This window comes from Pollicipes pollicipes, unplaced genomic scaffold, assembly GCF_011947565.3.
Source record: "Pollicipes pollicipes isolate AB1234 unplaced genomic scaffold, Ppol_2.1 Scaffold_6138;HRSCAF=7277_pilon_pilon_pilon, whole genome shotgun sequence".
NCBI classification, from domain to species: domain Eukaryota; kingdom Metazoa; phylum Arthropoda; class Thecostraca; order Pollicipedomorpha; family Pollicipedidae; genus Pollicipes; species Pollicipes pollicipes.
This window is the reverse complement of record NW_023596818.1, coordinates 723,379-750,987: the sequence shown is the minus strand read 5'-3', so window position 1 is coordinate 750,987 and position 27,609 is coordinate 723,379. Positions and strand designations below refer to the sequence as shown.

Sequence of the window (27,609 nt, the reverse complement as noted above, 5' to 3'; positions counted from 1 at the left end):
ACACGGTCGACATTACAAGTAATGCTAGCTCCCCCTCAGCTCGCCGTGACTGGGTTATAGTCTCTTGCAAACACCATCACCAACGGCCGAACGTGTTCACACGCTGGCTTGACTGCGCCACGTACAGCTTAACCTTGGCCTCGAGGTCCAGTGAATCCAGGAGGTCTGGATATGTGGTCAGGATAGGTGGATAGGATGCCAGCGTGGCTGAGCCGCTCATGGCTGATGGTGGATCGAAGCCAGCTAATCACGCTTCAGAGCAGGCTGAACGTCCGCCCAGCTGAGCAGGTGGTCACAGGGGCCGTCAACATGAGACGGAGCAGCGTGGAAGCAACTGTCAGGACTTCTCCCAGCACCTGCTGCTTCAGCAGGGCAACAACGGCATCTAAAAAAGCCAGTCGAGTGCCTTTCTTCCGCACTACGTCCGCCAGGGAAGCCGGTGCTCGTCCTGGCCGTGGAACTGGGCCGCTTCGGCTAGCGTCTGGTCGTCCTCTGTCAGGAGGGCGCGCTCGGCCGTGGCCGCCGTCGGCACGTCGGACTCGTACCGACCGCGGATCTCAGTAACGAGACCAGAGAGTTTGCGGTTTCCACATGCACTCTCCTGTAGCCGTCCTCAGGGATTGCGGGGTGGGTTGGCTCGGACCCCGCACAGACGTCGCGGGGGTCGCCTCTCACCCCTGAGCCTCGGCGGTCGACGTCCAGGGGCGCAACAGCGCGCGTCACCCGCTCCCAGGACCGCGAGACGCCTCGCGCTGTAACAGCACCACCTCGTGCAGAGCAGCGGAGGCAGGGCTTCGCCGGTCGGGCTGTCCGTCTGGTGGGGGCCGACGAACACCCGCTTCGCGATCAATTCCTTGGTGACGTAGCGAAGACGCACCGCCATCTGCTCCCGTCTGGTGTTGTCGGTGGGCTCACACACGATCCGCGCGCATAAGTCTGCGTCAGAGACGTCGACAACAGCCCTCCGAGTCGCTGTCAGCGTCAGCTGACGTCAGCTGCTCTTCAGCCGGGGCTTCTGGCGACGTAAAATGCAGCTGCCGCGTCAGCCAGCGAGAAAGCTGTGGGTCTCGCCTCGCTGCTGTCGCCAGATGCCGCAGCACATTCCCTTTCTCCTCGTCTCGGCGATGAGACACCAGGCCCTGCTGGGAGCAGTAGGAGATGGTCTCGAAGATGCGGCGTGGAGCGTACTGCGCCTCTTACTGCCTCTTGGGTTTTGCCCATGGGCCCAGCAGCAGGATTGTGCGTTGATTGGGACAGCGATTCCGCAGGGCAAGGAGGTGGCGGTCCAGGAGGAGTCGGAGAGGAAGCTGGTGGTTCTGAAGAACAATGGGTTATATGTATATTTTTCCTGATCATTACACACTGCTAGATGACTGCTCGCAGCTTTCGTTATGCGTGAACAGCAAAAGATATGCATTTTTGAAAGGTGATACAAAATTGTATGTTCAAGTGACACGAATAAAACATAACCTGTCATAGCTACTATGGAGCATTGAACATTTTTGTATTATATTTATGCATTTTATCACCGTTCCATTTTCACAATTCTCAGCACAAATCGATGGAGTGAATCAATCGGTTCGTTGAATTCGTTTAAAGGAACACATGTAGGCAAATAATTAAGCTCAAAAGTACAAGAAGCATACAAGACAATACGACAAAATGTCCTCGACAACAACTGCCTCGGGGGTGTTGCCGACACCGAACCATGAATTTTTTAGTGAGCATCTTCCATAGACTTTTGAAATGTACGGTACATACGTTGCGTGAAAGCGGTTTGTTACATTTGTGTGGCAACCTGCCAGTCACATGCCTATGGTGCTGTATCGGCCGGGCAGTGTGTCGCGTACGACATGCGCAGCCAGAAAAATCGAATGGTGAAGAACCCTGGAAAGCATTTAATTATTTCTTCTAAAAACGCCTTAACCTGAACGCCTAAAAAACAGCTTTATTGGTGTTCTCCCTCCCACCTCCGCACTTCCGCTGCTATTGCTTGCCCCCTGCAGTAGCTCGGTAGATATGCTGTCCAGCAGTCGTGTTTACAGAAAAACCCATCGAGGTCCATTCAGAGCAGCGCCCACTTCTAGGTTAGTATCTTTCCTCGCCAGGCGCACGCATTTGCCCAGAGTCTTTATCTCTTCAGTGACGCACGTGCACCTAAATAATTCGTTTATTTTCTCATCCACGCTTTACCATTGGTGGTGTAACAGCCGCACAATGACATCGCGCGAGATGATTCAAAATACACGGCTCACTGAGACGCACCGCAAACGTTCGTTTCTTACCTCACTGAGTGATAGCGTATTCCGTGCGAACGGCGGGGTCCGGGGTGGGTACCTCGTCCTCGTCCGGGTAGCGGAACAGCCCAGCGTGTCCTTCGCTCGTGGCGGTGCGTCGCTGCCCTGCGCCGAGCCGGCATTGTTGTGGACCCGGCTCGTGGGTCACATTTGCTGGATGGCAAAGACGGCGCCTGTTTCCCCACCCAACCCCTCTCCAACCGCGCTTCTTGTCCTTTAACCTGTCGTGAGTCCGCACCCACACACTCGTTCAATCGTCCGTGTGCTTCGTCTCAAGGTCAAGCCCTATAATGCCCGAGCAGTTCAATCATTCGTTGGCTACTCAGCTAACTTCTTAAGTATTATTTCGGCCTTGGGTCATATGTGGAGCAGCCGCTCCCGATCCACTCAGGCGATGACAAAGTCCGGGCCATAGACGGAGGAGAAGCCTGAGCCGGATGACTCTCGGAGCTTTTGAGCGAGCACGCGATTGCTCGCACTGCGTGTCATCACTCAGAGTCTGTCACTGGCCATAGTCTGTGACAGACTATGACTGCGTCTCCGTGAGAGGCATGCTCCTGAGAGCCAACCGACTGTAAAATGCGCTGAGAACTGACCTGACCACACCCACGATATGCCGCTTAGAAGTATACCAGCTGGGTGTTGCATGCCATATATTCAATCCAAAAGAGTTTTGATTACGCTTTTTCTGATGGAAAAAAATACAACAAAGTTTTGATATGCAGCCAAGCTAATTTCTACCTCATGTCAGCATGCTTACCATATATTCGGACACCCGTAGATACCCCTTTTAGCGTTTGGGCATATCTATAGCATTTTTATGCAGGTTGTACACATTTTGCAATATTGCAAAATTCATTATGTGATGGGTTTCAAGATTCAAGCGAACTGCATATATATATATATATATATATATATATATATATATATATATATATATATTGTATTTTCTAGATGTTTTATAAGTATTTAACATTTTTTACACGTTAACCCCGCTACATTATACACCCATCCATGGTTTCCGATCTAATTCCAGCACCATAAAGCTCGGCTGGTGTTGGTTTTTGTGGCACAGTGTGGCGTCGGCTCAGTTGGCACACGTATTTACCAGCAGACCAATGATTAATTTCCCTTCTGACACCAGTCCTGCGGTGTCACATTCCGGTGGCAATGCGCAGTAGCATGTGCTCTTACATAAGCCATGTCTATGTGTGTGACGTGGCCAAGGACTTTCATGGCCCGTTGGTTCATTGTTCGATTCTCTATTGTTCCATTTACTTGGTCTCGACGCGGGGCATGGCGGGGGCAAACAATTTCTGCATATGCGTATGCTAGAGCAAGCTAGGAATTATGTGGCTGAGTAATTTCGTCATACAAAAAGTAAGATAACACCACAAAATCTTAATCGCGGGAGGCTATCTTAACGCCGGAAACTTCACGACAATAGAGTAATGATATAACATCACTTTTTATGGAACAGGCTCTTCACAAAAAGAAGAAAAACATTTAAGCACCTGCAAACCTCATACACCTAACACGCTGCCCCTTAGGTCCGTTCACATCTACGGAATGACTGCAGAATCCGCTGCATACTTTGCAGCCGCCAACTATTGCGGAATAGAGTGCTATTTTTAAAGATAGTGTTTCACTTTTGCGTGGGATTTTGAACTGAGATAGCCTTGAAGATCATTCATTGCAGGTCACGGCCCAGCCCTTCTTAAGACTTAAAACCCGCTGGCTTCTAAGCCATACGCCCGCGAACCTGTGCAGATATTTTCATGTTGACTATTCCAAGGTCACCCGGGCATGCGTGACACCAGACAAACGTCACACAGGTGCTGCCACCCCTTTGGCCGTGTGGTGCTCCGGGCTAACAGAAAGATATTTATCGAACTATTCGCGCCTGACGTACAGCACGATTTTTGGTACCAACAAGTCCAATTGGCTATAAAGTAATATTGTGCATGCGGCGCCAGTTTTCAACATCAATAACGTTTTGTGCTACGGAGTTCGGGAAGTTGGACAGTGATGCTGATTATGTTGGAAATCAGACTGGGGATCCAATGACATAACAAAACCGCACATAACCGAGCATATGAACACAAGTAGAGAATACAAAACAACGGACTGATATGCAGAAACACCACGAGAAAAGGCCACAACGCGCGCACGTAACGATATTTGTGTTCTGCCGACACCGCACCGACAGCCCGATGCATCTCGAGAAGCTGAAGCAGTACGTGTGAGTCAGCCCGTCCGTTACGATAGGAGCTTCCCATGACCAGTTGGGCATCCCCTGACGTCATACGAACCTCCCATGACGCCATCAAATAATGACGTATTGAGGAGCATGTATGCTAAACACCGAGAGTTTGTTGTCTAAGCGGTGTTTTGCACTTCAAAACATACGAATTGTTACAACTGAACGTATTCATTATAGCTAATGCTTGCCTCAATATCTCTCAATTGTGGCACATTCGTTTTGAGAACGCTGACCGGTAAGGCGCACGCAAGGCACAAGTTGTAGGTAAAACGAGTTCGCTGCGGATTTTGTTAGTAGTCCTTCAGGTGTGAACGGGCTTCCATACTCTGCCCTCGGCCGTGAAGCCCCGTAGTAAAACGACATCATAACGGGAGAGTCCCCGCATGGTACTCCGTTCCCATAGAGATCGTGCGGGCCAAGCGCTTGCGGTATTGGTGCTGCGCAAAGAGGAAGCTGTTAACAAAAGACACGATGCCATTTTGACTAGGAAAATATGCCAATTTTTTGTGTTAAATTGAAAACTTTTTAGCAGTGGGCAGAGCCCCTGTCGTTTCTATCAAATACATCGCTGGCAAATGTATCGTTGTCCAGTATTCATAACATCCTATGTCGAGGCTCTAACTTGCAAGAGGCTCTAACAGCAATATCGGAAGAGCCAAGCTTTGCTGGATGTTATGTTTTCTACAAGGATTCATTCATGTATTTCATCACTTCTTACGTTTCTCCTCATACCGCCGATAGTCAGAAGTTGTGTGTGATACGGCGGCCGTCTAAGACAAAGACTTAAATTTTGACGACACTCCGTTTGCCCGGTTGCTGGGGCCAGGCGATCAGTTTGGGCTCTGTGGAATCTATTTTCACCATTAAGATACGGTACAAATGGTGGATACCATTCATCCGGGCTCTACCGCTACGTTGGGATTTGTAAACATGGAATGGCCATTCATTTGTGTTATATGGGCGGTTGAGTTTGTGCAGGTTATGTCTATGCAATCTTCTTTCTGGAGCAAGAAAACAATCTCAAATACTTGTATTTTTTCAACACGCCAGTTACATTTGCACACTGCCACAGTGCGACAGATATGACGCGAGCACATCCCGCCGACACGGCCATTTCCCCCTGCGCACAACAGAGCGGACAACATCGTCCCCTGCGCACAACAGAGCGGACAACATCGTCCCCTGCGCACAACAGAGCGGACAACAGCATTCCCTGCCCACAACAGCACGGACAACATCGCCCCCAGAGGCGCGGCGCGGCGCCCCCGTGATCGCCGCCGGTCGCGGCGGTGCGCGGACCCCGCGTGCGCCCACCCTACCGCACATAGCGGAACGGCGCTGGTCACGTGACCGCGGTGGAATACGCAACAATGTCAGAAGGTAGCCATACTAGGCTGGAGCTCCCTGGCTATGGTGGACCAGTGGTTGTGCCATGTCCCTGCACGGCGCACGCAATGTCCCTGCATTGCGTACGAAGGTATCCGAACGACGACGCAAAAAGGCGTGCACTACTGTGCGCGCGTTGATTGTCGGTGAAGTGAGATGCTCACTTTTTTAGATGTACATGAAAGATAGCCTCTACAGGCCGAGACGTAGTCATCGAGGAAGCGTTACAAAGCCACTCGGGGCTTAAATGTAGCGTATGGGCCACATCGCACTGAAACGAGCGGATAATAAACCAGTATGTGTTCATCCTGAGGAAATAACACGCGGACAAATATATTCGCCCCCGCCCCCCTTCCCCCGATACATAAAAGTTACACCGAGCTATGCGAACCCCGACTCACAAAACATGCAATGGTCTACGGATCTGTTTGAAAAAGTGAATGTTCATTCCACAACGATAGGGAGGTAAAGACGTACAAGTAAGCATAAGGAGGGGTATGCGCACAGACATTCACAAGCATGAATATTAAGTAAGGTAGCCGTTAGAAAAATACCTGGAAGTGTATTCTACCAAGTCCTGAGTTGGTCAACTGTCAAGCACATACAGCACATTTCAGTGGCTAAACTATTCCCAATGTATGGGCCACAATGCTCCTACGCTTCAATCACTAACCCTGTAGAAAAGTTGGGAGCATCCCTTAGAATCAAAGATATAACAAGCCCTCGGTCTTTTACAAAGCTAGGGATTTTTATGTCCTTGAGCAATTCCCAATGTCGATAAGGAATGTTAACAGACAGCGCTTCAATACAGCCGCCGATTGTCGTACGCTCAGTTACCATGCATCCCACAGCACAGCTGCCGCGCGGCAAGTTACAACTGTGCACCTCTGATCACAGCTTTTTCCTCTGGATTATTCGTGGACCAGTAATGGCTAAGCCCTGAACATTCTGAAGCCCTCCCTGTCCACGCGAACTGTTATCCAGACCCTCACCACCGGCCGGGCTTTCGATTTTAGCCTGCGGTCCGCCCTGACCTCCCTAACTCGAACCCTGCACGTGCCGACGCCGCCCAGTCTCGCCCTCGACCGAGGCCGATCTGCCGCTGGCCCGGGCCGGCTCACACCTGCGTGGTAGTTGGTGTTGAGGACCACCAGAGGGATGCTGTGGAACTTTGCGGCCGGGCCGGGGCGACGCCTCTCGCTGCCGGTCGCTTCGCAGCAGCGGCCGCAGGAGCGAGCGGAACGCGTCGCGAAACTGCTTGCTCATCAGGCAGTAGAGCAGGAAGTTGACGGCGGAGTTGGTGAGCGCCAGGATGTCGAGCAGCTCGCCGACGTGGAGGTAGCAGGTGCGGAAGAAGCGATCCTGCAGGATGCCCGAGAGCAGCGCCAGGATGCCCTGCGGGAACTCCGTCAGCAGGAAGAGCAGCAGCACGGCCACCAGCACGCGCGTGGTGCGGTCCGTTTGGCGCGTGCCCTGCACCAGGTGGTGATCGGCACTGAGGACCCGGCACCCGGTCATGAGCCGCTGCTTGCGCCGCTTCGTCTCCAGCAGGACGCGGATCAGCCGAATCGAAAAGTAGGTGAGGGCCAGGCAAGGTGCGAGTTTGATGAGCACCGAGTATAGCCAAAAGTTGGCGCGGTTCAGCAGGCCATGGTGCCGACGACCGACGTCGCTGATGTCGATGCTGTATAGGATGGTGCCGCCGCCCGCCGGCCGGCTGTGCACGGCGAAGGTGAAGTAGGACGGGATGCAGATGATGGGGGACACGAGGTAAGCCGCGACGATGAAGATGATGGACCGCTTCATGGTGCAGCAGTGCACAGCTAGGGCAGGATGCACGATCGAGAGGAAACGCCACACGGCCAGCATCACCGTCATGAAAATGGACACGGTGTGGAACACCTGCGCGAAATGCGCGTGAAAAAGGACGTAGGCGATGGCGGGGTAGGAGAACTGATCGGTGCCCTCGATGTAGTGCTGGAAGGCGAACGGGATGTACTCGAGCATCACGGCCATGTCAGCCACGGCCAGGCCGGTCAGGATGATGTTCGTCGACGACAGCATGTCCTTCCGCGTCAGCACCACGATGTTGATGAGGTTCGCGACGGAGCCAAAGACGCAGACGACGAGGGCGAGGTAGCCGTGCAGCGGCCGGTAAGAGTCGCGCAGCCAGCGCACTCCCTCCCCGCAGATGTCCTCACTGCGGGCTGCCGTGGTGTCGCCCAGGTCGTCCGACACCCCCGATTGGTTGGTGAACGCCTCCCAGTCGCTCAGCGTCAGGTTCATCCGCTTCAGCATGATGTGTAGGAACGCCTGAGCGTTCGTCCGCACTTCGATGTTCATCGACATGTCTGGCCTCATGTGGAGTGCAGACCTCCAGTCTCTGTCGGACAACAGGGGCACACGTCAGGAGCCTTCCAGTCTCTGTCCGACAACAGGGGCACATATCAGGAGGCTTCCAGTCTGTCCGACAACAGGGGCACATGTCAGGAGCCTTCCAGTCTCTGTCGGACAACAGAGGCACACGTCAGGAGCCTTCCAGTCTCTGTCTGACAACAGGGGCACATGTCAGGAGCCTTCCAGTCTCTGTCTGACAACAGGGGCACACATCAGGAGCCTTCCAGTCTCTGTCCGACAAAAGGGACGCATGTCAGGAGCCTTCCAGTCTCTGTCCGACAAAAGGGACACATGTCAGAAGCCTTCCAGTCTTTGTCCGACAAAAGGGACACATGTCAGGAGCCTCCCAGTCTTTGCCCGACAAAAGGGACGCATGTCAGGAGCCTTCCAGTCCCTGCCGGACAACTGGTGCAAACATCAGAACCCTCGCAGTCTCTGTCGGACAAAGTACCCACGGCGTCACCGGAGCAGATGAGGGCGGCGGCAATTCTCTCCAATGACCTTACAGGTTGGCTTCAAATTGTCATCTGGGAGCACCGCCCATCGATGTCCTTTAAAAGTAAAGTAATAGAAGGTCCTCTTGCGCTGAGAAGATCAAGGACTCTGGTTACATGTGCCTTCCCAATAGCTTTGCTGCATGGCTGCAAGGGCCGTGATCTTGGCTAGAGATTCATGCTGACATTGAGCTGATGACGTGGAATGGGCGGCAGCTCTTCGAACGGGTCCTGACATTAGTAGGGGACATTCGAAACTTTGCGAGTGGTTTATCGACGCAGCGGTATCGACGACTGACCATTAGCGTCCGGTTCGCAGACAGCTGCCGACACAGCCGCGATTTAATGCGCTCCGCAGAGCATCCAACGAGGCACCAATCCGCATGGAGGCTCAGCCAAACAGCAGAGGAAGCGTGCATCCCTGGAAGCTGACGCGCATGTGGCGAAGACAGAAGAGCGTACTGCGCGGCGGCACCGCAGAGCTGGCGGCAGCTGAGTGGCCGGCCAGCTGACCGTGACGGAGGCTGGCGTCGCCCAGTCACGCGGCGCGGTCGATACCGAGGGGGAGCACAAATAGCGCCAGACGGCGCGCGTGGAAAATATGGTTCATCAGAATTCTGAATGAAGGGTAACGTCGTACGACGCCATTGAGAACCCGTCTTCCTAACGCTGAACCCGTGTCAGCCAGTGGCTTTTGAACGCCCCGGTCCCCACCCCGCGCTCGCTCGCGCACGTCGTAGGGGCCTCACGGAGTGAATACAGCAAAGTGAGCCCGGTCTGTACACAAGCGGCTTCATCACGGCGCGGAGGCCGGCCACTTGAGATAAGACCAGGTCCAGATGGTCACGTGAGGAGCGTGCGTCACCAGAGCCAACGACCGGGGGAACTCCACGGTCTAGGGCCGGAAGGCACGTCCTCAGCGTCACTGCATGATTAGGGGGGATGCACCACGAATGCTATGGGAATGATGTGAAGGCCAATAAACTGTGGTTAACCGTAAGTCAAGCAAACGACCGTACTCGCAAAATAATTTGGAACCTATCACTGAATGTTGCGGCAGTTACAAAGATGTTGGTTCTAGCCAAGAGGCCAAGTCGCATCAGCATTCCGACATCCACACACAAAGGAGCCACGCTTCTCGTGAATTGTGTCGCATCCAGAATAAATTTTGCGATTCCAGTACAGCCATTCCATGGCAACGATTCCTGTCGTTCATGGCCTGACGTTAGAAAGTCAGGGCTGCTCCCACCGCCGCGAAGGGGCCGTTTCCCCACAGCAGAGAAAGCCGGTGAAAGTCCGGCGGCCCACTGGTGGCCCAGGGGAAGGCAAAGTTTGACATGGGAAGGCGGTGCGTGTTATCGTATCTCACATGTGTAATATTATCGGACTTTGAATGGCACCAATTTCACGCGCTCTTTTGTTGCCAGCAAAGCGCGTAATTAAGCTGATTACCAGATTTTGTCTCGAACATTCACGGACGTTGAGCGCCTCATTTCGTTCGATGCATATTGATGGTTTGATATTCCGACCTGGCAATATCTGGTGAGATGGGTAAATAAAACAGCATATGGGTTTAATGCAGCAATGGGATGAGATCAGATGCACTTTTTCGCCAAATTATCTCACATGCATCACGATGGTTATTTGATTCTGTGTAAGCTTTGCATTGGCTACTATGGTGGTAACATGTGCTTAACCAGGTGTGCCAATGATCGTGTGATTTTGTCTTCATCTGCTCGTGGTTTTTGGAGAAGCGTTGGTAGTTCGTGAAGAAGACACGACTCACAATGATATGAAAAACAACCCGTGGGAAAGTGATGCCAAGGTAGCTTAGTTCTATAGCTCTAGCTAAGTTCTATAGCTCTAGCTAAGTTCTACAGCTCTAGGTTCTAAGACAACAAGTCAAAAATCCCATTTGGCGAGTGTCTTTTCGTTCGACTGCTGTACACCGACTGCGGAATGGCGGCATGTAAACAAGTCGAAGCGATAAAGAGTCGCAAGGCCGAAAGGCGAAATGTAAAAATTGACATTACAACAGAGCGAAAGGCATGATGGCGAGTTGTAAAATGGTCACGAGTAAAAATGTCGATATGCCAAATTGGCGAACGGCTAAATGGCGAATTGCAACATAGCGATGAATTCGGGTTCGGTGCTGGTGATCGGTGACATGGAAGGCGTTTCACATCATGTCTAAAGTTTGCCTCAGCATCTTCAAATGTGGAACGTTCTCTATAAGCAGCCCACGTTTTATCCTTTCGCCAAGTTAGCATGTTGTCTTTTGCACGTGTCACCATTTTGCAGTTCACCGTTTTGGTTTCTTGACTTTCTGGTATATCACCATTTTTTGCAGCTCGTTATTGGGCCGTTCACCATTTTGACGCGTCACCAGTCTTCCATGTCGCCGTTTTGCAGTTGGCCATGTCGCCGATTCGACTTTTGGCACGTCATCATTTTACATGTCGTCAATATAGAAGTTGTCATTTAAACAGTTGATAATAAGGCCTTCGACAAACCACGAATCGACTTATTTACCGGACACCGTATCTGGAGAACTCCATCTGAAGACTCACCGAGGACTAACACTTGGAAGACCTCTTAATGGAGTCCATTCCCACCGGGTTAAGGGGCAGGTGACGCCATATAGTCTCAGCATACTGCGTCGTAAATCACCTATGACAGCAGTGGCCAGCGTCTCGCACCCCAGACCCACCATGGCACGCCCAGTCCTGCTTCGTGTTTCGCGTCCCTGACCCACCCTGGAATGGCCAGCGTTTCGCGCCCCTGACCCACCCTAGCATGGCCAGCGTTCCACGCCCCTGACCCGTCATGGCATGGCCAGCGTTTTGGAACGCTGACCCGCCGTCTATGATGACAGGAGCGATGGCCGGTCGGTATTGCGCTGCGGACTGTTACCTGACGCAAACGCGACCAATGTCATTGGCCTCTAATAGTGGACGACCCCAAGGTCGCGAGGACATGACGCCAAGGTGGTTGGAAAATCTCCCATTTGTCATGGCAACCTTCACTGCCACTGCCTAGTCAGCATTATGCTTCAGACCTTCAGTTCAATGTCCGGGCCTCCGAAACTTATCAAAACGTGCATGTGACCGTGAGGCCAATATTCCAAGGTCACCCAGGCTCAACCTAACGATAACCGGCATGGAACAGCAAGGCCCCGGTGGCGAGGTTTAGCGGTGACGTCACAACCAATCAGGACTGAGCACCAGATAATAACACAAAAGAGCTTAACACTGCAGGCACTGTAGCTTTTGATAACTTTCAACAAAACCGATAACATCATGTTTTGGCAACATTAAAGCAAACAGGCATGACCGAAAGGCTAGGCCACGTTATGTATTACTTTTTCCATTCATTAATATGAATTATGTATGTATATATATATATATATATATATATATATATATATATATATATATATATATATATATGGGTACGTTGGGTCTAACAGCAAGAAGCACGACCAACATCGAAATTAATGGATTCAGCGTGTCAGACACATAGCCACAAATCATAAAAACATTCCATCGTTTTCAAACCCCAGTCTAAATGAACTCCATCACATCGCTGCCAAAGACGCGCAATTCGTTAGCCGTGCGCAATGTCTCGACTCGAGCCGGTCTACGGCGGTCGGGGTGGAGTGGAGTGGTGGGAGGGGGGCACGCGCCTCACCGCTCCGCTCCTCAGCTCTGTGTGCGGACGCTAATGGCCGGCTCGGTCGGCTTAGCTCGGCTCAGCGGTGATCGCGCCGGGCGCCCTCCCAGCGCCGCCGGCCGGACGCGGCGGCCCTTTACATCCAGCTCGGGGCGGCCGGAACACGGCGCTGCTGCGAGCCGCTGTCCAGCCGCCGGCAGGTGGACCGTGTCTGGACAGTCACCGGCGGGTGGACCGTGTCTGGACAGCCACCGGCAGGTGGACCGTGTCTGTCCGATCACCGGCGGGTGGACCGTGTCTGGACAACTGCCGGCAGGTGGACCGTGTCTGGACAGCCGCCGGCAGGTGGACCGTGTCTGGACAGTCGCCGGAAGGTGGACCGTGTCTGTCCAACTGCCGGCAGGTGGACCGTGTCTTGACAGCAGCCGCGGAATACCGCCCCGCTTCCGTGGTAGAGAGAACCAAGCCACGCCCACCGCCTGACACTGGACATCGGTAGCACGCGTAGCGTGGCCCGGCCTTCCGAAATGCATGCAACAAAACAACGACCATCGATATCTGAGGTACCACATGGGACATGGCTTTTTGCAGTCTTTTGTCAACGCAGGGTATAGAGCCGGTCAGAAAAAAATGATGAAACGAAATCGTCAAAGTACAGCCTAAAAGACGAGAAGGAAGGGCAAGATGGCGGATCCCGCGTCGCGGTCTCATACAAGCGAGGTGGTGTCACGACTTCCGTCGCCGATGCTGCCTGCTATATCCGTGGAGAGGCTGATGACGGCATCCGAATCAGTAGCGGAAGCCGACCGTTCTGACCGCACCGTCAGGGCGACGCGGGAGTATCTGTCACTGAGCTGCCCGAGCCCTTCCCCACCATCGCCGCGGTCGAGGACGGCATCGCGTTCCACGTCATCACATTATCGGCCTGTCTGTCAAAACAAAGCGATTGGCTCAATTCCTTGAACCTACACTCACTTTTGTTTCTTTTCTTTTGTTTGGCTGATGGCTTCAAATTTCAAGTTCTTTTGTCCGTTCTACTGCACACAATCAAAGAGCGATACTCGATGCGATGTGATCGAACGATGCGATGCGATCGAACGATGCGATGCAATCCCCTACACTCGATGTTCTTGCGACAAACGGTTCATATCGCTTAAGTAAGTGCCGAACTATTTACTTTTGGAAATCTAAGTGCAAACCTCATCTGGCAACACTTTTCCACTGCAAGCATGCGAACCCTGCCAGAGGCCATCTCAGGGCGGGCCAGGCAGCCGGAGAGCGGTCCGCCGGTGCAGGCCAACCGTGGTCAGATTTCGCGTCCCAGGTATAACTTTGAGCACCAGAAGTGTTCCTTTCCCGCTCTATCGTCAACATGATATGCTTTAAACTGTGTTTGTGCGAGTGTTGAGAAATTTAATTGCTTGTTCAACATACGCTACCGCCACAAACTGTATGTAGTGCAATTATCGGTTCCCGCTAGTTCTCCGCAAGTTACGCACTGAACTTTCCAGACCTCGCCGCGTACTCACGCCTATTCAACTAGAGAGGCGGATATAACTATTGCTAATCGGTGAAGTCTGAATCGCTCTGGATCGTCTAGGTCGTATTGTCCTCGCCTGGTGTATTCTTGGCACGGACCATGCATCAATCCAGCTTAACTCTGCTGAAGCGTCTCCGCGAATGAAAGCCCGGGCCATTCATGCAATGATTCCAAACGATAACAACCGTCACAAATCTCGATCCCGCAATAAATCCACCACTGCGACGGCAGACGGAACGCCGTTTGTTTTGTTACTTTGCCTCGCTGCGGAAGGCGCCAGCGGGTAGATTGGGTATAGCGCACGGCCGCTGGCCCCGCCAGACACACTCAGGCCGCTTAACCATGTTCATTTGGTCGTGCACAGACGACTGCAACGGCAATAAACACCAAAGCTGTAACATCTTACTGGTTTTCGCAGCAGGTTACTGATTCTGATCGGCGGCCATCCCCTGTTTGGGACCGACTCCGTTCCATGACTCACATCCGATTCTGTCAAGCGGCACCCCCTGCTTGGACCGCTTCCGATCCATGACTCACATCTGACCGGTGAAATATGGCCTATTCACCATGTTTCTGATGAACTGCCAAATGGATTGGGTTAGCCGAGTTTTGTTGATCGCACGCGCACAACTTTGTGGCATTTCCCACAGTTCAGGAGGTGCCAATAATTGTGCTGCCCTTCGATCTTACGTTGCGATTAAATCAGCGATTGGAAACGTTTTTGGAAACCCAATCACTTCAACCGAATTGGTTCTGAACCAAGTGCCTGGCGGAAAATATCCCGATTAAACAGTGGGCACCGTCGGCCACCTCACGGGCAACAGAGACAACAGATCAGGGCAACAGACCTCAGCAGCGCTGCCGGCTATCGGAGCCGTATCCGAATTTTCATTTTCATGGCATTACCACAGCGTGCCACGCGTATGGAAGCTGCAATCAGACATCCGATGGCGGAGTGGGACAAAAAGATCCCCACCATCGGAACCGGAAGAAACCACCGCAAGGTGGACATCATGGCGCCTGTCTGCATTACTATCAGCTGGGCGGTTTTGGTCAGATGTGTGTCGCCAAGTCTAGGACGGCTGCTGGTCTGTTTCGTTTGAGAGAGATAACAATACGTTTGGAGATCTGAAGCGTGTTTGTTGTCAATTCTGGCGCTATCATGCGTATGTTTTACTAGAATATATGACGCACAGTTATGACATACAATGCGGCCAGGATAAATGAGTGCTTAGGAAAAACATTAGCTTCCTTAATTTGATGAGCCGTGCTGTGCTCCTGCAATATTTTTGTCACAGCATTCCTTGCTCAGTAGGATGCGGAACAAATGTTTAGACGAGGGTTTCTGGTTGGTATGAGTTGTGCAAATAACTTTGGTTCTACAGTTGCGACATCAATGCATTTTGATCAGTGTTCAGTCCACTGCTGCATGCGCTCTTACTGTCCTCCCGCCAGCTATATACGCTTCGGAACAACTCGTCTCCGGGCTTGCCAGTTGTCCTCAAATTGACTGCTTTATCATTGTCCACATGTACAAACAGAGCACAGTTAAGTTGCGTTCGACCAGATTTCACCTGCTGCCTGGCAGTTGACGTGACACAAACGCGATGTCTTTTCACCGTATGCGGTGAAGGAAAATGCTGCAGCGCGCCGGCTTCGCATCGCTGTAATATACACATTTGGAACATGGAAAACTCGGGTCCTTTAAATTCAGCTGCACTTCGCAGTTTTCGGAATGACAAAGAGCGAGGAAAACGAAGTTAAATGATTAAACGTCGCAGAATACCAAGAAGCCCATTTAAGTGGAGTGAACAGCTCCATTCCATCTCTCATGAAAAGTTGCTCCCAAGCCCGACCGGGCGTTGTACACCTCTAACTGGACCGGAACTGCATGCGTGCCGCGAAATAAGTGGCTGCTGGTTTGACAAGGCCGGCCTCTCCCTTTTAAAATGTGCGCGTTAGGTGCACTGAACATTGCAGGTATGCGGTTAGCAGCACCAATTATCCTTTTAAGTCGTACCATGTATCAGTGGTCAGCAGGATACAGCTCCCTCAATATCCCTGAATTCAAATGTTTTGGTTAGTGGTTTCCTGACCTGTAAACTACCTTTTGGCACAACGTTTTAAAATGACCATGTACTGGACGTGGTTTGCGCCAAAAAGGAATAGGACCTCAGATATGAATGTACTGCTGCCAGCCTTGTCGATATCAGTGGATTTTATTCAAAATTGTCATGGGAGAATTCGAGATAACGCCCACATAAATTTTCCTGGCTTTCTTTCCAAGTTCGTTCATGCAAATCGGTTCGGCTCTCAGGCTGTAATCGGATTTTCAGAATATATCACGAGGTGTCAGTAGCATATTCACTGACACACATTAAATTTATGTCTCAGAGAAATTCGTTTCCTTCTGATTGTGAAATAGGGTATGTGGTAAAGGGTCATGAAATAGCCATGCATAACTACAATTTCACCAGACCTTAAAATTTGACAGTCAGCTGAGGTGGCTTTTAGAAGTAAAATCAACACAGTCACCGCAGCGAAAGAAGCGCCGGCCCTCTGCCTCAGCGGCGGAGGGCAAAATCGATACCCGCCAGGCTGTCGAACTCAGTCGAAGCAACAGGTTGGGACCATGATTCGGTGAGAAGACAAAAGGCAAGCAAGCGGCAAGGGCGCGGAAACTAGGGGGGAGGGGTCTGACTGAGCTCCCTAAATTCCTGAGCATTCGCGTTTGACCCTACGGCGTTGACTGGAAATAAATGACCAAAATAACTCCAGCGGTCTTGCAACTGAAGGCTTTCCTTGCCCCTGCCCAGATGCGAGTAGCTCTGCACGCCTTTCTAGATCAGACTGCGGCGCTGGAATGCATGCCGCACCCGAATGTTCATTTTCATGGCATTGCCAAAGCGATACTACAGTCGTTGTTCAGCTGTTTTTCGGGCCAGTGACTTGAAAGCGTGTGCTGCGCTTGTGTTGTAGGGTGCATATATGCCATTGCATCTTTCTACGTTTAACATTATTAAATGGTTTAGATTTGTATCGTGTAACGTCACTTGTGATTTGGTCACGTAACCCGAACTACTGTCAGTGGGATGCCTACCCTTTGTTTATTTCAGGGAATAAACAATAAGCAATGATTGTGTACGTGCAAGCAATGATTGTGCACGTTGCACTATATACGTGCAAAGCACCAGGCTAGCACACTTCAAAACTGAGTCGCATTTGTGACAAATTTTGTGCCAATGCAACGGAAGGAATGCAGAGAAAAGTTCAAATACAACACCGTTCTATTTGCAAAGGATGTCTGTTCACTCGCAAAGGCATGGTCAAAAACATCACGAAATTTCAGCTTCGGTTACTTAAAAAAAACAAGTGCGAACAGGCGTTTGGATGGTTTCTTATGTCTCCTAACAGGCTCTCGATTGCTTGCTAACGAAAGAGTTTATGAATTGTTAAGGGGAACTAAACCGCTTTTTACCCATGTTTTGGGCAACATGGCATGTATAAACGCTGAGCACGCGCATGGTTAAAAAAAATGTACAGCGAGGAAGGAGAAGCTCTTACGGCCCACGTGGGGCAATATTAGCATAAAATTAGTAAACACATGAGTGTAAATGCCCTTGTGACAGCATCGTCGGAATTCCAAGCTTCCGAACCCACATAGTATTCGCAGCGCCGTTGTCAGTCACCCACCTTCACTGAGCTGTCCCGTCACGTCCGCCTCAGCGTCTCGGACGCCGAGGGAAGCCGAGAGGGAGGAGGCGGGGAGGGGAGGGGGACGGCGACGCGACGGTTCGCGAGTTAGCACCAGGGCCGTCACGCGCGCCCTCCCGAGACCGGAGCCGGCCGCCGAGTGCGGCCGGCGGGCGCCGCGTCGCCGACGACGACGGCGACGACGCGTCGGCCGTCGGCCGGAGGACGCGGACGTGCGCGCCGCTGGGCTGACCGCCCTGTGCCGTCGCCCCGGGCTGGTGGCGTGGCCCAGTCTCGGTGCGACGGCCAGTCTCCGGCTGGCGCGCTGGCTACGCAGGTGGTGACCGGTGGCGAGCAGGCGGCCGGGCCGTTACACATGGCCTTAGTGCGCTCTCCACGGCCCCATAAGTCTGCAGCGGTATTGAAGTTCTTCACTCATTGCGGAACTCTTCAGAACTGTAAAAGGCCGTTCGATTAGGCACTGATGTGCAAGTTTCTAGCCCAAAACAAGACATGTTTTGACGCTTCGCAATAACCAAACGGCTCCGTTTGCGTGCATCGTGTTCTACAATTCGGTTCAGGGACTGAATCGTTCCAGATGCTTTAGAAGCGAATGCTTAACTTTGTTTGCTGCTCAGCCGTACCTAAAAGCGTCAGTGTGCTTACGATAAATCAATTGCCACGGTCAAGGAGATGCCGTTAACACAAGCACATGTACTAATCGTAATTTTTTATATATTACCATTATCTTTATCTTGAAAAACCGGCTTAGCGGGTTGGACAATCATTAAGATTACTGTTTCGCTAAACACATGCGATACACGCATTTGTTATTACCGCTACGCCAATCTTGAAAAACCGACTTACCGGCCTGGAGCATCATCAATGTTATTGCCCCTGTAAACGCGTGTACTACACGTGATTGTCATGTATTTTTCTTGTGCCTCCGTCCGCGCGGCGCGTTCCGTCCGTTCGGCGGTCGGAGGTCACGGTGCCCCAGGCGCAGTGACCCGGGTGGTGATTGGTTCGCGGCGTGTCGACTGCTGGGCAGGTGACCTGTGACCCGGGCCCACGTGCGTCAGAGGAGTTACGAACGGACATCGGCTTGGTGCGGGCGTGGAGGCGGGCAGGTGCAGCTGGTAACAAAGGCCTCACAATTCGCTGTCGAGCGTACGTAGTACCACTGAGTCGGTCTTGAAAAACAGCTTGGCGGCTTACAGCGTCATTAAGACTGTCGTTTCTATTGCTTTGGTCACAAGCAGCCGCGATCGCTAACACACATGATGTTCTCGCAATATCTACCAGTTGATGTAGCACGCGTAATGTATTCATTCGTCCAAAAGCTGTTCACATTAGTGAGGCCACTATGATGAACACGGAGCCGCGTCTCTTCAGACTATGCCGAGTATAATAGCTTCTTCATTAAAGACATAAGATGCCAACTTACCTTTTCATCGCTTTTGATGCAAGCTTTTAAAAAATAAGAAGGGCATCACATCTGGATCTCTTGCCTTACGTACACACTTCTTTCACCATCATTCCTCCCCTCTCTTCGTGATTGGAGCTTCGTGTGTAATACGTGCTGACCACTGCGACACGGCCTGAGCGGTCTCCCCTCAGTCGAAGCTGACCCTTCTGAAGCATTGTAGCCAGCATCATTGAAGTTCTTCACGCGTTCGGCTGCACGACCTTCCAGCCTCTGCTTGCATTATCCCGGGCGAGCGTCGAGGTGGGAAAGGCGGGGAATTCACTGTCTGGTCAGCGGTATGCTTTTTGGTGTTTCGCACATACCTGAAGAAATTCTTTGCTCTCGTGTGTAATCCTGTAAACTTTGCCAAAGTAAACAGGAAGTTGTGTTGGCTGCGAGGAGAATTGCGTACACATGCGGGCGAACACCTCGTGCTTTTTAACAGCCTTCAGAAAAAAATGTTATTCTTCGAAATGTATGTTCACCAGACCCGCATTCTGGCTAAAATGGTCATCCCAAGTTGCGCTTTACGGTGGGACGGCTCGAATATTCCCATGTCGCATTTCAAGCGGAGTAATTGCAGCAAAGCAGAGCAATGCGAAGTAAATACAGCAAGCATGGGAAACCCAGGGATAATTCCACCTTATCTTACTCCTTGCACGTGTGATCCTATTCTGTAGCGTTCTTTGGAAGCGAATAACTACACCATGCTGCACGAATGAACTAAAACACGGTTGCAATTGTTGAAGTCTGGACAGATGCAGCACCTTAACTAGACAATACCTTGTTGTACCAGAGTGGGTGGACTTCATAACGGTCAAAATGTGTACGCTTTTTAAAATATAGCCGGTATGACCTTAACTTTGTCTAGCTTTGCGTCTGATTTACGAATAGTTTGTAAATACGCTTTTGCCGCCCTGAACCACAACAAAATTGCTATCAGAATGATTGTCCAGTTCCTTTTGATAAGCGATACGTCTCGAGCCAATGGAGCCCAAGTACTATAAGTTAATAATCCGGCACTAAGAATGCTGTTCAAGTTGATAATGTGACACTACCTAATGATTATATGCAAGCAAATGGTACGATATGCGCCACAGTGAGCCTGACTCACTGACTCACTCACTCACAAATATAGTCATGTGCGCCAGTACGGCTTCCAATCTGTTATGATATGAAACAGTCTGCAGTCTGCAGTTAGTCTTATGTGTTATGAAAACAATGTATAAAGCACATCTTTATTACGTTCGCGATAAAGTTGTGTGCTTTTCCTGTTGCTGCCACCGACAGTTTCCGAGACACCGGGGGAGTTTGCGCATTTATTTGGGTTGTTCATCGAAGTCCTGAACAATGTATTGCTTCAACGCTACATGAATATAGTGGTGTCGTTTGCAACATTACTTCTACTGTCAATGCTAATACACGTCAATGATACGCGAAAAACATAGGTTTCGAAATCTCAGGCGAGTCGTTTCTTTCACTGCGAAAACTCACACAGCAATCACCTGTACAGCACACCGTTCCTACTGCAAAAACCTATGCACGAAAGTTGTGCTATGGGTCAAATGTATGCTTCAAGAACTTGTAGCCGACATAACTTACTGCGAAAATTCATGCAGTTATTTCTGGCAAACGACATCACTTCTTCTGCAAAGACTTAAACGCAATGTTAGTGCTATGCGACAAACTTGAAGCTTTACTTTACTTATAATGAAGCTATGAAGCTTTACTTTACTTTACTTTACTTATAGGCACTCGTCATTATTTCGACTAAAAAACTTGTACAGTCATTATTTCTGCACGGCATAACTTTTACTGCAAAGACCTACACGCGACATTAGTGCTACACGACACAACCTGTGCTTCCGACCGACGTGCATTTTGCACGTCGGTCATTATTTCTGCTGCAAAACTTAATGCCTTCACTCTTTACGTATATGCGACGTAAAGAGTGAAGCTGCTGGTGCTTATATTAAGCCGCGGAGTGAAAAATGCGTGGAAACGTTGCGGGGGTACAGGAACATTTTGCAGGTTACAGGGAGCCCCAAATGGGAGACACTGTACCTAAAAGTTTGTGGTGCCGATGTGAAAAACTGTGTATGCATAACGCTAAGTTACGTTGTTCATTTGTCGTGCTCGGCATTTGAGTGAAAACCGTAGTTTTGGTAGCAGAACCTCAATGAGGGATCTAACTTTTTGAAACATTGTTTTTGTCGTGGAGCACTACAGCCGTGCATGATTCCTTGCAGAATACTTAATGTCGCTTCTGATTGAACATCAGACGGCGGATGTCGTTTGATATTTAGTTGGGAGCCCATCCATCCCTCATCTGTGATAGCACGGTGTGTCACATTCGGAGCAAATCCTGTGTTTTTTTTTTGTTTTTTTTTTAGTTTGGGATAGGTTTGGCTGTTTCCGGCTGAGCTCCCAAACCTGTTTTGCAACGCTACGACACTGCCCTAGTCCTTTTTTAGTGAAAGAAACGTCGCATCGAATTATCACCTTTGTAGGCCTATTGCTCGCAATATTTGCAACAGCACTAATGTATCCACACCATGGAGTGGGGACTTATAGTCCGATTTCGCCCGTCTAAGTGCTACCATTTGCGCGCTTCTCCTATTTGTTTGTTGTTTTTTTCTGTTCCTGTGGGGGCGAGGCTTCACCTATGAGTAGAAGTACTGAAGGGTGTAGTTCGTGAAGCATGGCCTGCATTCTAAAGCACAAATGTCGCGCAAAAGTATTGTCAGCGGGCACATGTCTTCGAATTATACATTTTGCCATGTATCACATGTATATATATATATATATATATATATATATATATATATATATATATATATATATATCATGTATGAGTCTTTAGAGTAGAAGTAATTTCACGTGTAACTCATGTCTACAGAAGCCTTTGCAGTCCAAGTAATGTCGCGTAGAACTAATGTCGTAGCGCTCCTGTCGGTAGGAGTTTTGCCACAGCACTCTTGTCGGCAGGAGTTTTGCCGCAACACTTATGTCGGTAGGAGTTTTGCCGCAGGACTCCCGTCGGAAGGAGTTTTACCACAGCACTCCTGTCGGCAGCAGTTTTGCTGCAACACTTATGTCGGCAGGAATTTTGCCGCAGCACTCCCGTCGGAAGGAGTAGCAGTAGGAGTAGGAGTGCCACAGCACTCCTGTCGGTAGGAGTTTTACAGCAGCACTCCTGTCGGAAAGGGTTTGCCGCAGCGCTCCTGCCGGAAGGAGTTTTGCCACAGCACTCCTGTCGGTAGGAGCTTTGCTGCAGCACTGATATCGTGCCACCGGCACCACGTCACCGTAGCTCACCACAGCCATGGCTGCTGGTCAAGCCGATGCGCCGTGAATCAGCTCTTCCACTCTTCACGGCTTTTGCTTTACCCGAGCACCATAATAATGTTACGTACACTGTGTACACTGTAGCCCAGACGTGTGGTGAGGTTGAAACTGTATTTCGACAAAAAAAGGTTTAGGTTAAATGAGATGGCTTTCTTCTGATGGTTGCGGGAATTTAAGCGAAAGATATTATGTGACAAAGATGTGGGACAGAATATAGAATGTTTACAGGATAGCATATGAACGTTGGTTGGCACAATGAAAGGATATGCGACAAGGAGCTCGTCAGCACCAAGCTCGGCTGGTTGTTAGAAATGGGCGAGGATAAATGCTAGGGAGATGATACTCAAAGAATGACGGCACATTGTTGGATTGACCCTGGCAGGTTCAAAGTTGCTTTAGAGTCTTGTACCGGTTTTCTGCTTTGCTTGTGTGATTTAGTCGCCGTTGACTTTCTCAGCTCCTAACGCCTCAACGCAAACACTCCGTCATAGATGCATATATAAGCGCGTAGCAGGGGAAATCATTTTGGTACAATAATAGAACAGGTTTCCTGCAAGGCCTGGCTCGTGCAGGCGGCACGCGCTCTGGCGTTGACACCTGTGCCCAGGCGGACGAGATGCGTGAAATCACGCTGAGTGCCAGAACGAGGGCGACCTGTTCCACCACCACCATACCTACATACGCTTTCTGGTCTATTAGCCAGAGGTTAATCAACCAGAACAGGTTACGGACTGTAGCGTAAGTAAAATGGAGAGTGACCCCCCCCCCCGCACACATTTTTTAGTGTACCTCGGTAGAAAGCTTGTGACAGAGAGTTAAAGGGGATGCTCATAAAGCACGTTGCATATTTGTCGCCATTTTCCACCCCTTCCCTCCTTGATTATGCACTTGCTGTGTGGGGCGAAGACCCCCCTCCTATCATGAGTATTTTCAAGTTTGTTGAGTATTTCATGATCACCTTGGCATTTATGGCGTCGTAATAACGCCTTTCAAATCCTACCATTCCATAATCCATGCGGCAATGAAGGCCGATAAAACTAAAATTGCCAAGTCATTCATACCTGCTGTTCATGAGAGCCATTTCCAGAAATCACGGCCGTCAACTGGCCCTCAATCAATGATGTCTAGCGCGATGTTTTGTTTTCATATACTTGTTTTCATGTGTAAGGCGACTATGTTTTCAAACTATCACGTATCGATGAACATATTTACTTAACAGAGAAGTTGTGTTGTCTAGAGGGGTCTTTTCCACTTATAAGTATACTTATAGTTATGGGTAGGCTTATTTCATCGTATGTCGTGTCTGCTTCAGCATCCCCAAATGTGAAACATCCCGTTAAAATGCAATGCCCCAAAACGAAAATATAAATTTTGTCCTTAGGCAAGTTAGAGTTGCAAAAGAAAGACGGACGTGTTGCTTGTAGGGGCGCCGCCAGACCCTAACTAAGGCGATTGGTGGGGGTAGGGGGACAGCGTTGATAAAGGCCTCCTGATGTTGAAAGCGCCCCGCCCCTCCCGAAAAATTCGACGCATTTTGTCCTCTTGATTTCAAGGGGCACGACTTCCCTTCGCTGCTTTTTTGTTTTGTATTGACTCCTTTAACAAGAGCAGAAGCCAGAGAACGACCGGTAAATGCTATTCTGTTCGTATTTCGAAGTAATAAAGTGAAGGAAGCGGACGTCACATGACTTCGTGGAACAAACAGCCGGCGCTATTCATTTTGCAACGGTTAAGCGGACTATTTCTAAATCAATAGCACTCAGAGACCTTGTCAGAATTTTTGAATGCATTCTTCAGATATATGCAGAAACCCGTATACGTTGACAACTTATCTAGATATGGTTAAAAAGTTGCATGAGTATGGTCAACCCATGTTCATCTGGAAAAAAAACTGCACAGCGTCCATCGGACGTACAAGAATAATGATGTATCCAGCAGTAACTTTGCATGCTTTAGGGCATCAATTTGCTCGTTTAGAAGAGAGCCCGAGCGGATATTCCAGATGTGCGACTTAGCATTGATAAGAGGAACGGAGAAGCACTTAAAGCACGCCGAACTGGTGCTGGAATCTGGCGGTGGAACTGGAAGGGAAAGGATAGAATCTTTCTTTTTCGCGTTGCTATAACTTTTCATCCGTTCAGATGTCAACCTCAAAAATTTTAAATTTGTAATATGCTCTCCAATCAAATCTCAAGGATTCTGAAGGGTCCTTCGGCCTACAGCTAGAAGGGCCCGACAGGACCCAAGGGGGGGGGAGAGGAGCTCGAGTCCTTGTGCCCCCCGCTGCGCCATTGGCGTGCCTGTCATGAGAGGAAGCTAACTGTATTCATATTGCATGTTTTTATGTTTTATGTAGGGCATAAAAAGACTTAAGCGTGTTATGCAACCACACCTGAGCGTAACGTCACGATCCTCCTTTCCCTTGTTCCGCTTCGGTCACGTTTCATTCCCATCCCCATTCCATCCATGCGCGACGTAGTGTGTGGACGGCCCCAAAACCAGCGTGCTCTTTAAATTGGGTAGTGCGGTGAGATGTGTCGCTATCGAGTGCATAAATCCAGAGGCGAAATTTCGCGAAGTGAGTTGGGAAGGGGCTGAATGGTGAAAAATGACGAAACCTACCCAAAAACTGCACCAGCAAACGAGTTTCCCCTGAATTTGGTCCGCTATTTTCTCAACGCGGGGTGGGGGCTGGCGTGCCCAACTGAATAGAAAACTACACCCCTGACTGAGCCCCCCCCCCCCCCTGAGGAAAGCCTGTCTGTAGCCCTGGACGGCAGTGCGTATGACATTGGATTGACTGGCGAGCAAACAATGCACTATGACCGAGGGAATATATCATTTACACCAGCTGAATGCTATTCGTATGGGCATGACATGCTTTTGAGCGTAGCACTCCAAAGAGATCTACGAATGTTTTCATCGCATTACATTTCCGACGAGTCCTTCTTGCGACCTTAACCGTTCTCGTAGAGCGAAGTGGGCACGGGAAATTGAATGTTGTGGAGGGAAATTGAGTGCTACGGCGAGAAATCGATTCATTATCATCTCACAGAATCAGGCTCAAATACTTGGGGAAGGCCCAAAATCATCATAAGCAACGCGAGCTTTCGATAATGTCTATGTGCAGGGGCAATGGAAGGACATCCAAGTCGCGGGGTGGGGAGGGGGGGGGGCGATAGTTATTTTTGGTCATTTTTTCTAGCAACGCCCATAGTGCTTTTGCAAAAATAACGTAGCCAGATTCCGACGTCAAATTCATAATGCGGATGGGTTGAGATTTAGGCAGAGGGCCCCGCAACGCAGTGTCGGGAACCCGTGGAAATTCCGCTTCTGAAGCCACGCCCGCCTTTGGCGGTGGTATAAAATACCCAGTCGCAGAACATATCTAGACCTTAATTCTTTTTGGGCGAGGAGCACCGTTCTCATAGAATGTCATATAAAACATCCAGTCCCCAAACAGGAAATTGTGTAAAGCCCATTGCAAAAAGCAGCAAACCAACAACATGAACAAAGGAATCCACCTGCATCTTGCCTGCCTCCATTTTTCAATGGCATGAACATGTTAAACACCTACCTACGTCCCGAACATCAATAAAGAGTAGGCGTGCATCCCGGATCTCTAGTACGCCCATAACCAAGCTATCTCGCAGTACTTACCGCTACGCATCCACTTTTCACACTACATATCGCGCCATGTTAGTTAATACCATGCACACTTTGTTATAATTTTGCTTTTGTATTACGCTGATGATTCCAAATCACAAATGGTAGCCACACACCTTTCTTTTGAAGAACTTACTAATCTAGCCAGCACCGAGTGAAAGACAGCACCATGCTGTCAAAACTGGTGGATGTCCTCCATATATTTACAGCACTCTAGCTTTAGTCCTATTACGTCAAAAAACTCCACCAAAAAAAGAGAGGCCAGAGGCGGAGGCGTGGCTTCATGACCGGTGTTCGTTGCTCAGACACCGGCAGTCTATAACGTCACGTCGTTTACTAACTACACCGGACGGATCTATCTTTATCGGGGTCGTAGCTACTTGTGGAGCATCGTAGGTGTGAAACAGCAAGCCAGATGCGTTGATCACGCTGCCATGGAAACGCGCGCCTCCGCAAGGTAGACTGCACTCCCTGGGCGCGGTGGATTGCAACTTTCTCTCTCCATGAATCTGCTGCAAATAAAGCGAAAATATGCTACTGCCGAAACAGTAGCAAAACGGGAGACAAACGCAATGCATTTTTGCAATGATGGTGCAGCATGCACATAAAAAGCATCGTCCGACCGTCTTCTTGTGGGGGGAGGGGGGGAGAGCAACCATGGTCTCTTGAACTTTGACGGGGGTCATACTCTCTTGCCTCTCCCCCCCCCCCACACCCTATTCGTCATCGCTAAAAACAATAATTCCGTTTGTTTTTGGGCAGCGTCAGACAGTTTCCGTTCAGCATTAAGCTTTGTAAGACCAAAGTTTAAGGTTGTTTAGTTTTGAGCGTTATGTGCTTTAATTCATACGCTATTTGTTACCACCGACCGCGCTAAGATTGTTCGCTTTTACATGATGCAAAGTTACCCCACTCGGCATGTTATAGCGGGCTCCATGGTCTCACGGCACTAAAGTCGTCCACGAACATTTCATTTGTAGAACAATGTTGCATGAAACGTTTTGCCGTGTTACGGCATGTGGCAACCTTATGACGGATTTTAATCTAGTTTCAGGAAATCGCTGCATTAAAATTGTACATGCCTGACCTGACAAGGCAAAACAAAAGCCGCATTAGTGCATGCATGAAATTGAGTGTACGCCTAGAATATGACACCTTTCGTCTGATATCAAGTGTAGCTGTTAAACAACGTTGACATGTCAAAGAGCATCACTTTATTCATCTCAATTTATTGGCAATTTACAAAAATTTCAGATTGCAAGACAAAGAATATCGTAACTCTGACTCGACCCCCTCCCCCCCCCCCACAGTGTAAACACAACCACGCCGCGCGTGTCACCCCGCCGAAACGAACCGCCGCAGATTACAGCACAATTTGAGTCATC

The 27,609-nt window shown here is 50.0% G+C and overlaps 1 protein-coding gene across 1 annotated transcript; it reads right to left on the bottom strand.

The window, feature by feature from the left end:
* Window positions 1-418: 418 nt before the first annotated feature.
* On the bottom strand, window positions 419-17,829 carry LOC119106025 (putative G-protein coupled receptor 139). Its single transcript, XM_037229619.1, has 3 exons — window positions 17,743-17,829; window positions 7,149-8,329; window positions 419-612 (listed from the first exon to the last, which is right to left on the bottom strand). The coding sequence occupies exons 2-3, from the start codon at window positions 8,305-8,307 to the stop codon at window positions 419-421; spliced, it is 1,353 nt and encodes a 450-aa protein (XP_037085514.1). The 5' UTR covers window positions 8,308-8,329; window positions 17,743-17,829.
* Between the last annotated feature and the right edge of the window lie 9,780 nt (window positions 17,830-27,609).

Bases quoted from the DNA above. Each gene is read 5' to 3' on its own strand.
- LOC119106025 (XM_037229619.1), bottom strand. From the start codon at position 8,307: ATGAGGCCAGACATGTCGATGAACATCGAAGTGCGGACGAACGCTCAG. The intron at 613-7,148 runs AGCGAGAGGCGT...GCAATCCCTGAG, and splicing joins GCTGCTGCGAAGCGACCGGC to GACGGCTACAGGAGAGTGCA.